Below are 12,876 nucleotides of genomic sequence, written 5' to 3' on the forward strand. Positions count from 1 at the left end.
ATTCCGAGTTTGGACTGCTGCTGCTTTCTTTTTTTTTAGTGATTAAAGTGTAGTTTCTTGCTTGTTGGTTTTTGCTATGTTTTTGAGCCTCAAATTGTGTTCCATTTTGGAACATAAGTTTTGGGTGCTGTATAGGGTCTCTTGACGGAGTCAAATTCAGACAGTTCGGTACGGGTCCCACGATTCCCGTTTTGACTCCAAAATTGACCCGTCTCCATTTGTTGTTATTTTGGTGTCTAAACGACCGTACTAACATTGTGACCCTATATTTGATAGAGTGACAGCGTTCAAAGGTCGTTCGGGAAGTAAAAGCTCTGGTAAAGTGATTTGGAGAGTGCGCGATCGCCCTTAAAGTAGGCTACGGCTTCCTTTCTTTTAGATTTAGCTTAATTGTGTAAAAACATGTCGATTGGAGTGAATTGGGGGTGGGTACCAGTTTACTACCTTACTTTGATTAGATACCTTATGTTAGGATCGATTAGCCACATTTCGGGTATGGTATCATGTTAACCGGCTTAGTAGAGTTGCATGCTTATGTTCTAAATGTTATTGTATGCTTGTATGCTATGTATTGTATGCCTTGTTCATCCTTAACCGTAAGCATGATGTCCTTAGTCTAGGTTAGGATAACATTGCCTTAAACTTATGACTGTGTGGGCTGGATAGCCTTGACTTGCTGTCGACGTCGTTCGGATGACTTAGCTCCTTGTAGACTGGAATAGCAGACTTGATTCTGATAGTTTGAGCCTTAGATTAGGCGTTATCGTTACTTGCTGCACTTCTGTATCTTCTCCCTCTCAATCTGCGATTTCGATGCATTCTCGAAGGTTTGGTACATCACTCGAGGCGTGGGATTGAGATAGTATAGGCTTGGAGCCTTTTCTGTGATGTCTTAGAGTGGACGGCATTCCACGCTGCTTGTTATTGGATTGAATCCTATTGGAGATACCATCACCCCGGGATCGTTCTTTCTAGCTGGGCTGGGAACGTATCGCTGGCTGGGTAGACTCGGTGATATCGACGATCGCCCCCGGACCTCTCTTTCTAGTTGGGCTGGGAGTGTGCTACTGGCTGGGTGTCCCCGGGTCGCTCTTTCTAGCTGGGCTGGGAGCTGACTGCATGGTAGGACGACTAGCGATATCTACCTCACTCACGGGTCCCTCTTTCTAGCTGGGTTGGGAGTGAACTGTTTGGTTGGGTGCCCCCTAGGGTCACTCTTTCTAGCTGGGCTGGGAGTGCACTGCTGGCTGGGTGAAGTCTGATGGATTATCTTAGTTACTTTGGGCTAGGAGCCCGATTTTCTTCTTCTCAATAGACTTAGCTTTTCTATGTACCTGTCGGGCTTATGGGGTTCGTTCAGGTTTTATTTGAGCTTATGCACGAGTGTACCTTCTGGGCATATGGGGTCCAGTTAGGTTTAGTTTAGTTGTACTTAGTTTGTTTGTGGTATGCTCGTATGCTTTCTTTTCTTATCCGTTTTGACCTCTCTGTGTCTAGATTTTATCCTTTCTTATTTTTTTTACCCTTTTTGCTCAGTCGGCCTATGATGCCTACTGAGTACCTGTTGTGTTGGTACTCATGCTACGCTCTGCATCTATTTTGTGATGCAGGTCCCAGTACCAGTTACCAGCGGTGATTAGTTCCAGCCTTCTTTTACAGCTGTGATTCGGAGACGAGGGCGAGCACTTGGCATTTTGGTTTGTTCTATCTCCTTCTTTTGTTTTAGCTAGTCTTGTTGCCTTTAAGACACGCTCTGTTGTGGTCCACTTTTGGGACTTGTACTTTTTATTAGATAGCTCTGTACTAGTGACTTCGAGGTTCTGGGAGGGATTTCTGTATATATTTATTTTGGGTTGCTTCCGCCTTGTTATTCTTGTTTAGATTATTGTTATCGTTAGTTTCTGCCCTTTCGCTCATTGCTTAATGTTCTGGGTTACAGGTTGGCTTACCGATTAGTAGGGTATAGTAGGTGTCATCATGACTCGAGATATCGGGTCGTGACAAAGTACCTGGGAAGAAAGACTATTAAGCAACGCCACGACATAAATGCAAATGAAGTACATATTCTCTATTATCAAATGCACACAATTTAGACAAATCAAAAAAAAACATTAGGAAAAGAAACACATTCCGAAAAGCAAGTTTAACTTGATAATATGAACATACTTTTCAACTTCATTTTGGGAATGAAGTTGTAACATCCGGTAAGTTGAAATAACTATGAAGAGGCTTAAAAATCAGAAATAGTCTTTTTTGGGAAAAAATTCAAAATCTGGAAATTTGGTCTAGGGTGGGAAATCAGTGAGTTTTGGCCAACTTTGAGCAGTCATAACTCCTAGTTCAGGATGAGTTAGGAGTAGTTCCAGTTATGATTGTGAAGCTTGTGGAATGATGTTTCCAACGCCACCAAGTTTTCTCGATTCCGAGTTCGTATGAGGGAGTTATGCTCTTTGAAAGTTGGGCAGTTGGCAGGGAATCCGTCCGGAAATTCTAAGGGCATTTTGGTCTTTTCCCTAGCTATTTCTTTTGGGGTTATATTGTGTGTTAGGCTGATTTTTGGATCATTTTTGTCCCATTTTAAAGAGTGAGAGCTAGGGCTTGAGAGTGAAGAGAAGAAAAAGAGAAGAAGAGGAGAAAGAGGAGATCAAGCAAGTTTCCGTCGTGGATATCGTCGGGGGTGATCCCTACTAGGTATGTTAGTTCTTAGTGTTGGGTTGATCCTTTCCCCCACACACCAAACTCATTTTATTTTCGAGAAAAGATTGGTCATGTTGTTGAAGTTGTTGGTTTGTGTTGTTGAAGTTGTTGGTTGTGTTGTTGGAAGTTCTTGTTGGTTTAGTACATGATTTGATTGTGTTTTTTAGTTGAATCTCTTGTATGTTGAGGGATTTTATGATCCTTAGTGTTTGGATTTGAAACCTTTGAGGTTAGGGTGGGTTAGAGTTGGAGAAACAAGAGAGGAAAGTCGAATTTCGGGGAAAAAAGGGTTGGGGTGTCGCGCCAGCCAGCGCGCCCCAGCAGGGGCTCTGAAGATTCCCCTATGGGGCGCCGCGCCTAGCAGTGCGCCCCAGCAGATCCTCTGAGCTCCAAGGGCTGGCGCTCCGTGCCTTGCAAAGCGCCAAGGATGCCAAGTTCCCCCATTCCTCCCCCACTTTCTCATGCATGTTCCTAGGTATTGTACCTATGTTTCCTAGTTGTTTCCAACACTCCAAGGTACTTCTAAACATCAAGAACTCATCCGAAAACGTGTGATCATACACCTTGAATCCATAATCTAATTCAAGGCGAGTTAGTATCAAGTTAAAGGGAAGTTAGAGCCAAGTCAAGCAAAGTTAAGAAGTAAGTCCAAGCAAGTCTCTAAAGCTTTTCAAGAGTCGTTATTAAACGTTTTACTTTCATTTAAGGTTCAAGTTCAAGTCGAATAAATAGTATAGAGTTCAAGCTAAGTAAAGAGTCTCAAGTTTCAAGTTAAGTTAAGAGCATAAAGTCGAGTCCTTTTCTCAAAGGTTATTAGGGAACTATGTATTTCCCAAAGAAGTTTCTAAATGTTTTTTTACATTTGAGTAAGAAAAGAACATCGATTCCAAGAGAGCCTTTGGGCTAGATTTTGAGCAATTATCTCAACTAAAGAAAGATGTGTTTAAAACACTTATGAGCTAAAGTATATTTTTGGGAGTAGTCTTGAGCACCGAGTTGGGGACACGAGTTCATCGTAACTCAACTCTCCATAAGAACCATGCGGCCAACGTGGGATTTTCTCGGGTCATACTTTTTAGATGATCACGAAAGTTAAGCTAGTGGATCCACTTAGTAAAGATAGCTTCTTATACCACGGCCAGGTATAGGATGGTCCTTGGGCAACGTGAGGTAAAACGTTGTATCACCACTAGGGCTCATGGTGGTGATTGTCGGTTAAAGAATCTCCCACTAAAGTTATATTACTTCTATATAAGTAAAGTTGAGTTTGTTATTGTTTTATCATTAACGAGCTAAGTTGTTCACACTATTTTACAAGCTTTGTATATTGCATGTCTTATTGCCTTATATATTGAGTTCAGTTATTCATGAGTCGAACAGAGCCAAGGTAAGTGTTCTCTTGTACTCTTTTCAAGCTTAAGTTATGGCTTAGCTTTCCATCTCGCATACCCGTACATTCAATGTAATGATGCTAGTTGGCCTGCATCTTATGACGATGCAGATACAGGTACCCCGGATCAGCATCCAGCACGTTGTTGATCCAGTTGAGCACTCTAGAGTCAGTGGTGAGCCTCCTTGCTTTCCGGAGGTTAGTTTTGCTTCATTAGGATGTTGCGGGGTCTGTCCCAACATCCATCTCAGTATAATAAAGGCTTCATAGACAGTCAGTCAGTTAGTTTTGAGTCTCTCATCTATGTATATATGTAAATATTCTATTTTGAGATTTGAGTTGCCTTTGTGGCCAGATGTTATAAGTTAAGTTGTTTTGTAACCTTGCTTTTGCATTGATTTATTCTATTGAGTTAGGTTTCTGCTGAGTTAAGAAAGTCAGGCCAAGGGTTCGGTTGGGGCCAGAAATGGTCTACGGGTGCCGGTCCCGCCCAGGGTGTAGGCTCGGGGCGTGACAGAAGTCTCTTCCCAGATGGCGAATCATAATACCTGTAAATTATGACAAGAAAATAATTGCACACTAGTGCCAAGGGTCCTAGTATAGCTTACAAGTAAAGCATCAACAATTGTACTAGGTATTAACAGTAAAATAAGTAGTGAAAATGAAGCAAGACATACACATCATCAGCAAGCCTGGTGCCTCCTTTTGGTCTGAATTTTATAAGACATTCACACCCTGGAGGAGGCTAAGGAATATTAGGCGTATCAATTGCCCACTTGAGTCCGCTTTCATCTTCAGTGAGGTCAGGTGGATCGCCACATTTTTTTATTAGAATGCCATTCCCAAGTTGTTTTACAATAGAATGTCCGTTCCAATAAGTGTTCTCTTATTTCTTCGTACTTTTCCTTTGTAGGTATGTAACGCCATTTGAAACATCTAGCGCACTGCACTGCAAATGCCCCTGAAGCAGTCGGAGGCTTCATGATGTTTACTGGTTCAAAATCATGGACAACATTTTGATCCATACTGCCAACTCTTAATGGAATGGGACAATCTGAGGAAACCAAATATCGATCTGTACTCATTATAAAAGCAACGCCTATTGTTTGGATGTAATATTTTGTTGTTAATCTGTATTACTAAAATATTTAGAACAACAACTTTGGAGAACTCAATAAGAAACAACAAAATTTAAAGTAAATATTCAAAACCAAAAACTTAAAACCAGTAGATAGAAAAGAACCTGACAAAATATTTCTCTCAAGGAAGAAAATCAAGCCCATTGAGTTGAGCCCATAGTGTTTTCTTAAGGAAATTATTCCCCACAAGTACCCAAGGTTAATGGGATATTCCTCCTAGAATAGAATAATCTTACTCATCAGTGCTTTGGTACCTCTGACCACGATGTCAATGAACCACTCAACGACAGTAAAATATACTAGAATTTATTTATGAAGAAGAAGAACAAGAAGTTATGAAGTTCAGAAAATTCGTTGTTGAAAAATAAGAGAAAATCCTTTATTTATAGACAACAATGGGTAGTGTGAACATATGCTTATTGTACCTTATCAAAAAGATCACAATCCTTTGGAGAAGTCAAAAGTCATAACCCTTCGTAAAAGTCACAACTCTTCATAAAATTCGCAACGTTTCATAAAAGTCACAACTCTTCATAAAAGTCATAACTTTTCATTTTTCATTCACACCTTTTAAAAACCAACATATTTAAGACTTGGTTTGCTGAAAGATAATATGTTATACTAGTTAGGGAAAATCTTGCATTTAATGCCAAGTGAAAATTACAAGAATTCATTACCAATTAACATGATAGTCGGCAAGAGAAGATGAAACAATCTCTACATCTAGATTATTTTCGGTTGGTATAAGGAAGGAGAAGTAAATCTACTTAAATGCTCTCAAAACTTAATGACACACTCATTTTAACAACAACACCAAACTCGGTTTCCATGTCACAAGTGGGGTTTGAGGGAGGGTAAGATGTACACAAACATTATCCCTGCCTTTATGGGCATAGAGATCGTTTCCGATAGACCCTCGGCTCAAAAGAAGTGTAGTCAACTTTCATGACGTACCCAAGGTTGTTTGCATTTAAAACTAGAAGATAAAGGTAAGGAGTGATCATCCAAACTTCACTAACTATAAATTTTACTAGTATACATATGACCAGAGTATAGTAAAAGAATCAATTTTTTTGAAACCCCAAATTGCCAATCTGAGTAATCTTTAATCAGATCATCACCTACATGGGAGGGTATATATATAATATTTTTAGTTTTTGGTTTTTCTTCTGTTTATGTTGTTCCTTGTTATTAGTGTTATTTGTTGTGTAGTTCTATCCTTGTAGCCGCTACTTGCTGTTACGGGTTGGCCTACCTACTGGTGTGTTATAGTAGGTATCATCATGATTCGAGGAATTGGGTCATGAGAGTGGAGTTTTGTGAAAGCTATTCAATAGCATCTATTCTTGCCAAATTTCATAAGTTACATGAACTCGAGGGATAAATTTGACGTCACACTGTAAAATAAAGATATTAATGTATTATTAATATGAATTAGGCTTATATAAATTTTATATAATATATAGTACAGTTCAAATGTGCAACACACATTTCCAAAACTAGTTACTCTATATCCCTATACTGATATACAAATCTTTGCACAAACTAGAAATACTTTTGAAAACAACGGGCCTAATGTAAGTGTACTAAAGCAACCAATCTAACAAAGACTCTTTTTTTTATTTCACATTTGATATGATATCTGTATTAGAATCCGACTGGTTCGACAAAAAAAATATTGGTTCGAAATTTTGTTTTGTTCTATAATTTGATTTAAACCAATTCACCAAAATAATATGCTTGACTCACAGTAACGTTTTATAAAACATTACTCAGAGTAACGTATTAGCTTTTAAACATTACTCACAGTAACGTATTAGCTTTAAAACATTACTCACAGTAACTTTTTTTCATTTAACGTCGCCAACCCCGTCAGTTTTTGTCCGTTGAATTTTTAAAATAAAAATACCCTAAAACGTTACTAAGAAGTACGTTTTTACTAGTTTTGTAAAAAAAATTAAGTTTAATGTAAAACGTTACTCACAATAACAAGATTGGTGTACTTGACTTTTTTTTATCGAACTATTGAACGGATTTAGCAATGTATCTACTTAATGTGTTGACCTTAACTATAATCACCTCTGTCTAAGGAGAAGCAAAATATGAAAGTAAAAAAAATATAGAGAAAGAATGAGACCTCCCAATGGTTATTATCTATATTACCTTAAAAGCATGAACTCCTAACTGGAATGTTAAATTACTATAATATCCCTAACTTAGGTTGTGACTTTTTCGATGAGTTGTGACTTTTCTGATAAGTTGTGACTTTTTTCAAAGGGTTGTGATTTTTCGATGAGTTATGACTTTTCCAAAGAGTTGTGACTTTTTCAAATAGTTGTGACTTTTTTAATAAGTTGTGACATTTCCAAAGGGTTGTGACTTCTTGGAAAGGTCATGAATTTTCAATAAGACACAAAAAAATATTTGTTCATACTACCCTTTGTTAACTATAAATAGAGGGGTTTCCTCTCATTTTTCAGCCACAATTTTTTTTAATCTTCTACTTGCATTTTAAAAAAATTTGTGTGATTTTATTGTCGCTGAGTGAGTTCAAAGTTTAGCGGAATATGAGGTACCACTATTCTGATGAAGTAAATTGTTCTATCGTAAGAGGGTACATTCCATAACCTCGGGTACTTGAGGAAAATAATTCTGATGATATAATATTTATTTTTTTCTTAGTATATACAGTAGTATGTAATGTTCCAATATATGAAGTTAACATGATGTAGTCTAAATTCATTTGTTTTTGTTAACAATTTCTCTTGTGATGTAGATATATGCTTTTGAATATCTTTATTAAAATTTATTAAGCTTCGCAAGATTTAGAGAATTGTCATTTTTTGATGCTCAAGACAAAAGAATGACTTTATTTATTAATGCTACTTATGTGATTTAGATTGTTAGGTTGTTTGCTTCAAAATAATTATTACTATATAAACATTTCCCTTTTTATATTATTGAATTACTATTTCTTAATATTTAAGTATTTTCGACGAAAAAAACTTTATATGACTTGTAATAATGCCAGTTGAAGTTGTATTGGTTTAATTTTTATTGTAGTCTAAATTCATTTGCTTTTGTTAACAATTTCTCTTTTGAAGTAGATATATGCTTCTGAATATCTTTTTTCAAAATTATTCAACCTCTCAAGAATTAGAGAAGTGTCACGATTTGTTTTTCTGGTGCCCAAGACAAGAGAATGACTTTATTTATCAATGCTACTTATGTGATTTAGATTGTCACGAAGCTTACTTCAAAATAGTTATTACTATATAAACATTGCTTTTTTGTTTTATCGATTTACTATTTCTTAATATTTCAGTATTTTTAACGAAATAAAAGTCCATCTGACTTATAATAACGTCAATTGGTGTTTATATTAGTTCAATTTTTATTGTAGTATAAATTCATATATCCCTAACTTAGGTTGTGACTTTTTCGATGAGTTGTGACTTTTTAGATAAGTTGTGTCTTTTCCAAATGGTTGTGACTTTTTTAATAAGTTGTGACTTTTCCAAAGGATTGTGACTTCTTGTAAAGGTCATGACTTTTTGGATAAGACACAAAAAATGTTTGTTCATGCTACACTTTGTTGTGATTTTATTGTCGTTGAGTGAGTTTGAAGTTTAGCGGAATATGAGGTACCACTATTCTGATGAAGTAAATTGTTCTATCATAAGAACAAATATTCATTAACTTCAAGTACTAGAGGAAAATAAGGGAAAAGGGTCAAAAATACCCCTCAACTTTGTTTTATTGGTTGACTAAACCCTTACCGTTAAAACGAATTTATTTTTACCCCTGCCGTCTACAAACTTATCATATGTACCCTCCAAATTAACGATTTGCCCCAAATCAATCTCAAATTCTCAATTTCGACCCGAATTACCCATTTAAAACTCATTTAGAATGAAATTCTTTTCTAATCTGATCCGACCCATATAAAACCCACCACCATTATAAACAAAATTTAATTTAATTTTCAATTTTCTCAATCTTGTTGAGTCCACCAAAACTAAAAAGAATGGATTTCTCCCTTGTCATTGAATTTGTTATAGTGTTACTCATTCTGTAAATATTTTCAAAGCCATTGTTAAAAGCTTCTAAGGGTACTAGTTTTTGAATTGGAGCCTGAAACTTGAAGAACCAACCATGGAAACTTCATAGCCATTAATGGAGCTTGGAGCTTGAGTTTGATTTTCGGATTTTACAAGCGAGTTCCAACTTCGAAAAATAAATAATTTCAACTTCTTCCCCAAAATACCCAAATCGAAAACATCACACCCATTTCTTCACACTGAAATCACAGATCTGAATTTGTGTAATTAGATAATTCCCACCCAAAATTGCAGCAGCATGAACTTTTTAGTTTCTTTCTTGTTGTTGTTTTCTGGTGGAATTCGACCGCCTAGTACTGCCTTTTCGCCGTCGTGTGCGGCGGATTTGAAGAACTAGTGAATATATCTATACAAGTGACTTTTGGGGAAGAAGGTTATTGGATTATTTCAATAGCAATATTGTTCTTATTTTTGTGTATGAACATAAGGCTGGCATGTCTTCTTCCTCTGCTTTTGCTCCTAACATTGCTTCTTAAAAGCTCATTAATGGCTGGAAATTTATTTGTTCATTAGGAATTGAAATGGGTTTTGGTGAATTCATTACTTTTTTTTTATACATTTGGTATGTAAGATCAGATTAAATGGTTATGGGTCGGATTTAATTGATAATTTATTTTTAAAGGGATAATTCGGGTCGAAGTTGAGAATTTGGAATTGATTTGGGGAAACCGTTAGTTTGGAGGGTACAAATGATGAGTTTGTAGACGACAGGGGTAAAACTAAATTCGTTTTAACGGTAAGGGTTTAGTCAACCAATAAAACAAAGTTGAGGGGTATTTTGACCCTTCTCCCGGAAAATAATTCTGATGATATAATAATTATTTTTTTTCTTAGTATATACAATAGTATGTAATGTTCCAATATATGAAGTTAACATGATGTAGTCTAAATTCATTTGTTTTTGTTAACAATTTCTCTTGTGATGTAGTTATATGCTTCTTAATATCTTTTTTAAAAATTATTGAACTTCTCAAGAGTTAGAGAATGATTTGTTTTTTGCTGCTCAAGACAAAAGAATGACTTTATTTATCAATGTTACTTATGTGATTTAGATTGTCAGGTTGTTTGCTTCAAAATAATTATTAGTATATAAACATTACCCTTTTGTTTTATTGATTTACTATTTCTTAATATTTAATTATTTTCGATGAAGAATGGTTTATATAATTTGTAATAAAGCCAGTTGAAGTTTGTATTAGTTTAATTTTTATTGTAGTCTAAATTTATTTGTTTTTATTAACAATTTCTCTTGTGATGTAGAAATATATTTCTAAATATCTTTTGTGCAAAGCTTATAATTCAAATCTTTGCTTAAATTTTCTAAATTGATAATCACGTGCAACGCATGTGTCGAAAAACTAGTACTATAAAATTTGCAAACTATATGAATTCTCACTAACCAAATAGGCCATCATATAACATAATTTGTATCAACTTTATATCATTAGGTGATTAGAGGTGGAACTATAAACCCCATCTTAGCAAAATTGCTTTCCATAACCATTGGAAAAACACAAACCATGCCTCAAACAAAATAGATAATTGGATGCTCAGATTGCTAATACTTCAAACAACTCGAAATGTTTGAGACTATACAATTAGTAATAATATTAAATACCACTTTCACAAACTTGAAGAATATAAATTTAACTTCATAATTCAAATTTAAATACCATTATTAATAGAGTACTAAAAACCACTATTCACAAACTTTGAAGGAATCACAACGTAATTACAAAAGGACGAGATAGTATTTTGAGAATATACGCCCAGCGACCACTTTGTAGCTCTCAAACAAGTGTGGCATGTGCTCGTATTCAAACAAAGTCATGTTAGCTTTTTGCGCTGCCTCAACAGCTCATTTCTGAATAAATTAGGAGTTAATAGAGAATTCTTGTGAAATAATACATACCAAAAAATTATACATAATGATATGACAATGTTTTTTTCTAAGCCAACTGAACTCAATGTTGATTTTTAACTAGTTCTAAAACTACTTGCACAAAAGGGCCATAAAATATGCTCTGTTCATTGTAGCTCAGATGAAGGGCTACCAATGCAGGTACTTTGTCAAAATCATAAATTTCATCCTACAGAAAACATCCTCCATAGATTAAATAAGACCCCAATTCCAAATCCTTGGGCCTTAAATAGTCACCTAGCACAAGCTATATGAATCCTCACTGATCATGTTTCTTCCAACCATCAAAAAATCTACCACAGCCGATTATAGTAATTAATACACATGTCCCTAGGCCATCATACAAAGTAATTTGTATCAGCTATGAATCCTCACTGACCAACGTTTCAGGCCATCATATAAAGTAAATGAAAAATAAAGACACTAAAAGTTCTCTCTATTTTCTATTAGCATCAGAATCATTGTACAATGTAATGTGAAACTTCAGGTTCAGCCTGTCAACAAGTCTTAGCACATTTAGTTCACAACTCTAAAGTTTCAAGTTTTAGTTAAGCTTAGATACCTGAAACCTCTCAATTACAATTCTTTGTTTCTCTTTGCTCGTTTCTTTTTGTCATGCTGGTAAAGATAGTGACTCCCTGACAAGCAAGGGTAATTTTCAATTATTCAACTAAAAAGAGGAGCATTTATGTCAAAAATAATATAAAGATGTTAAAAGTACCAGTCCCACAACACTTAGAAAAAATCGTATGTTTCTCCTTCACTGATGGTTCACCACATTCGCTTGCATTCTCCACTTCATCATTGGAATCATCCAACTCATTACTTTCTATATTAATGTTAGAGTCCTCTATATTATTAACAACATCAGGGGTCTTAATGGACATTGGCAGCCCAGGTGATGAACTAAAGCTAGGGGTATTCTCAAAATGTTGAGGCCGAGAAACACCAAATAGATTCTCAAGTGACGAAAGACTTGGATTCCTTAATATTTGTGACGTCGTGTATGGAACAATATCAGTATTTGTTGGTTGATATGTCATACCTGATGCCCCGGGAGTGAATTCCTGAGTTTGGCCCCTTGAAATGGAACCAATATCACAAGTTGTGTGATCATCTTCCGAGGCTGATTCATCCATTTCAATAAGCGCTCGTTCTTTCTCAACAGCACGAGCCCTTCTACCAGCAACACCACCTTTTCCTCGCCTACGAACAGGGGGATGTAAATGATCAACATGTACCTCATTTCTCCTCGAAAGATAAATCACAAACACACAGAATCTAATACATACCATTGCTTCATATGCCGCTGAGTTAAGATAGTTTACCTGTGAGCTCTTTAAGGCAATTAACCTTTTGGAAGAAAATGTTATAGTATATACTTGTTTTAGATTGAGATAATGTTAGTAATAAACGATGGCATTACAGACTAGCCTAGCGAAGCATCTGATAAATAATCTAAGTTGAGTTTTGATTTTTAAAATATTGAGTTTGTTCTTGGGTCACCGTTGATTGAGTCGAGTTGATTCTTTCCAATTTGGCATTTTTCAATGTTCACTTTACAACATACATGAATTTTCTAAATAAGAACACGACATACAAGAATCA

At 35.7% G+C, this 12,876-nt stretch overlaps 1 protein-coding gene across 1 annotated transcript; it reads right to left on the bottom strand.

Moving 5' to 3' along the window:
* Positions 1 to 11,844: 11,844 nt before the first annotated feature.
* On the bottom strand, positions 11,845 to 12,416 carry LOC125858979 (uncharacterized). The gene is made up of 2 exons (XM_049538734.1): positions 11,990 to 12,416; positions 11,845 to 11,906 (listed from the first exon to the last, which is right to left on the bottom strand). Exons 1-2 carry the CDS (start codon positions 12,405 to 12,407, stop codon positions 11,845 to 11,847), a joined length of 480 nt encoding a protein of 159 aa, XP_049394691.1. The 5' UTR covers positions 12,408 to 12,416.
* Between the last annotated feature and the right edge of the window lie 460 nt (positions 12,417 to 12,876).

This window comes from Solanum stenotomum, chromosome 1 (genome assembly GCF_019186545.1).
Source record: "Solanum stenotomum isolate F172 chromosome 1, ASM1918654v1, whole genome shotgun sequence".
In the NCBI taxonomy this organism is placed as follows: domain Eukaryota; kingdom Viridiplantae; phylum Streptophyta; class Magnoliopsida; order Solanales; family Solanaceae; genus Solanum; species Solanum stenotomum.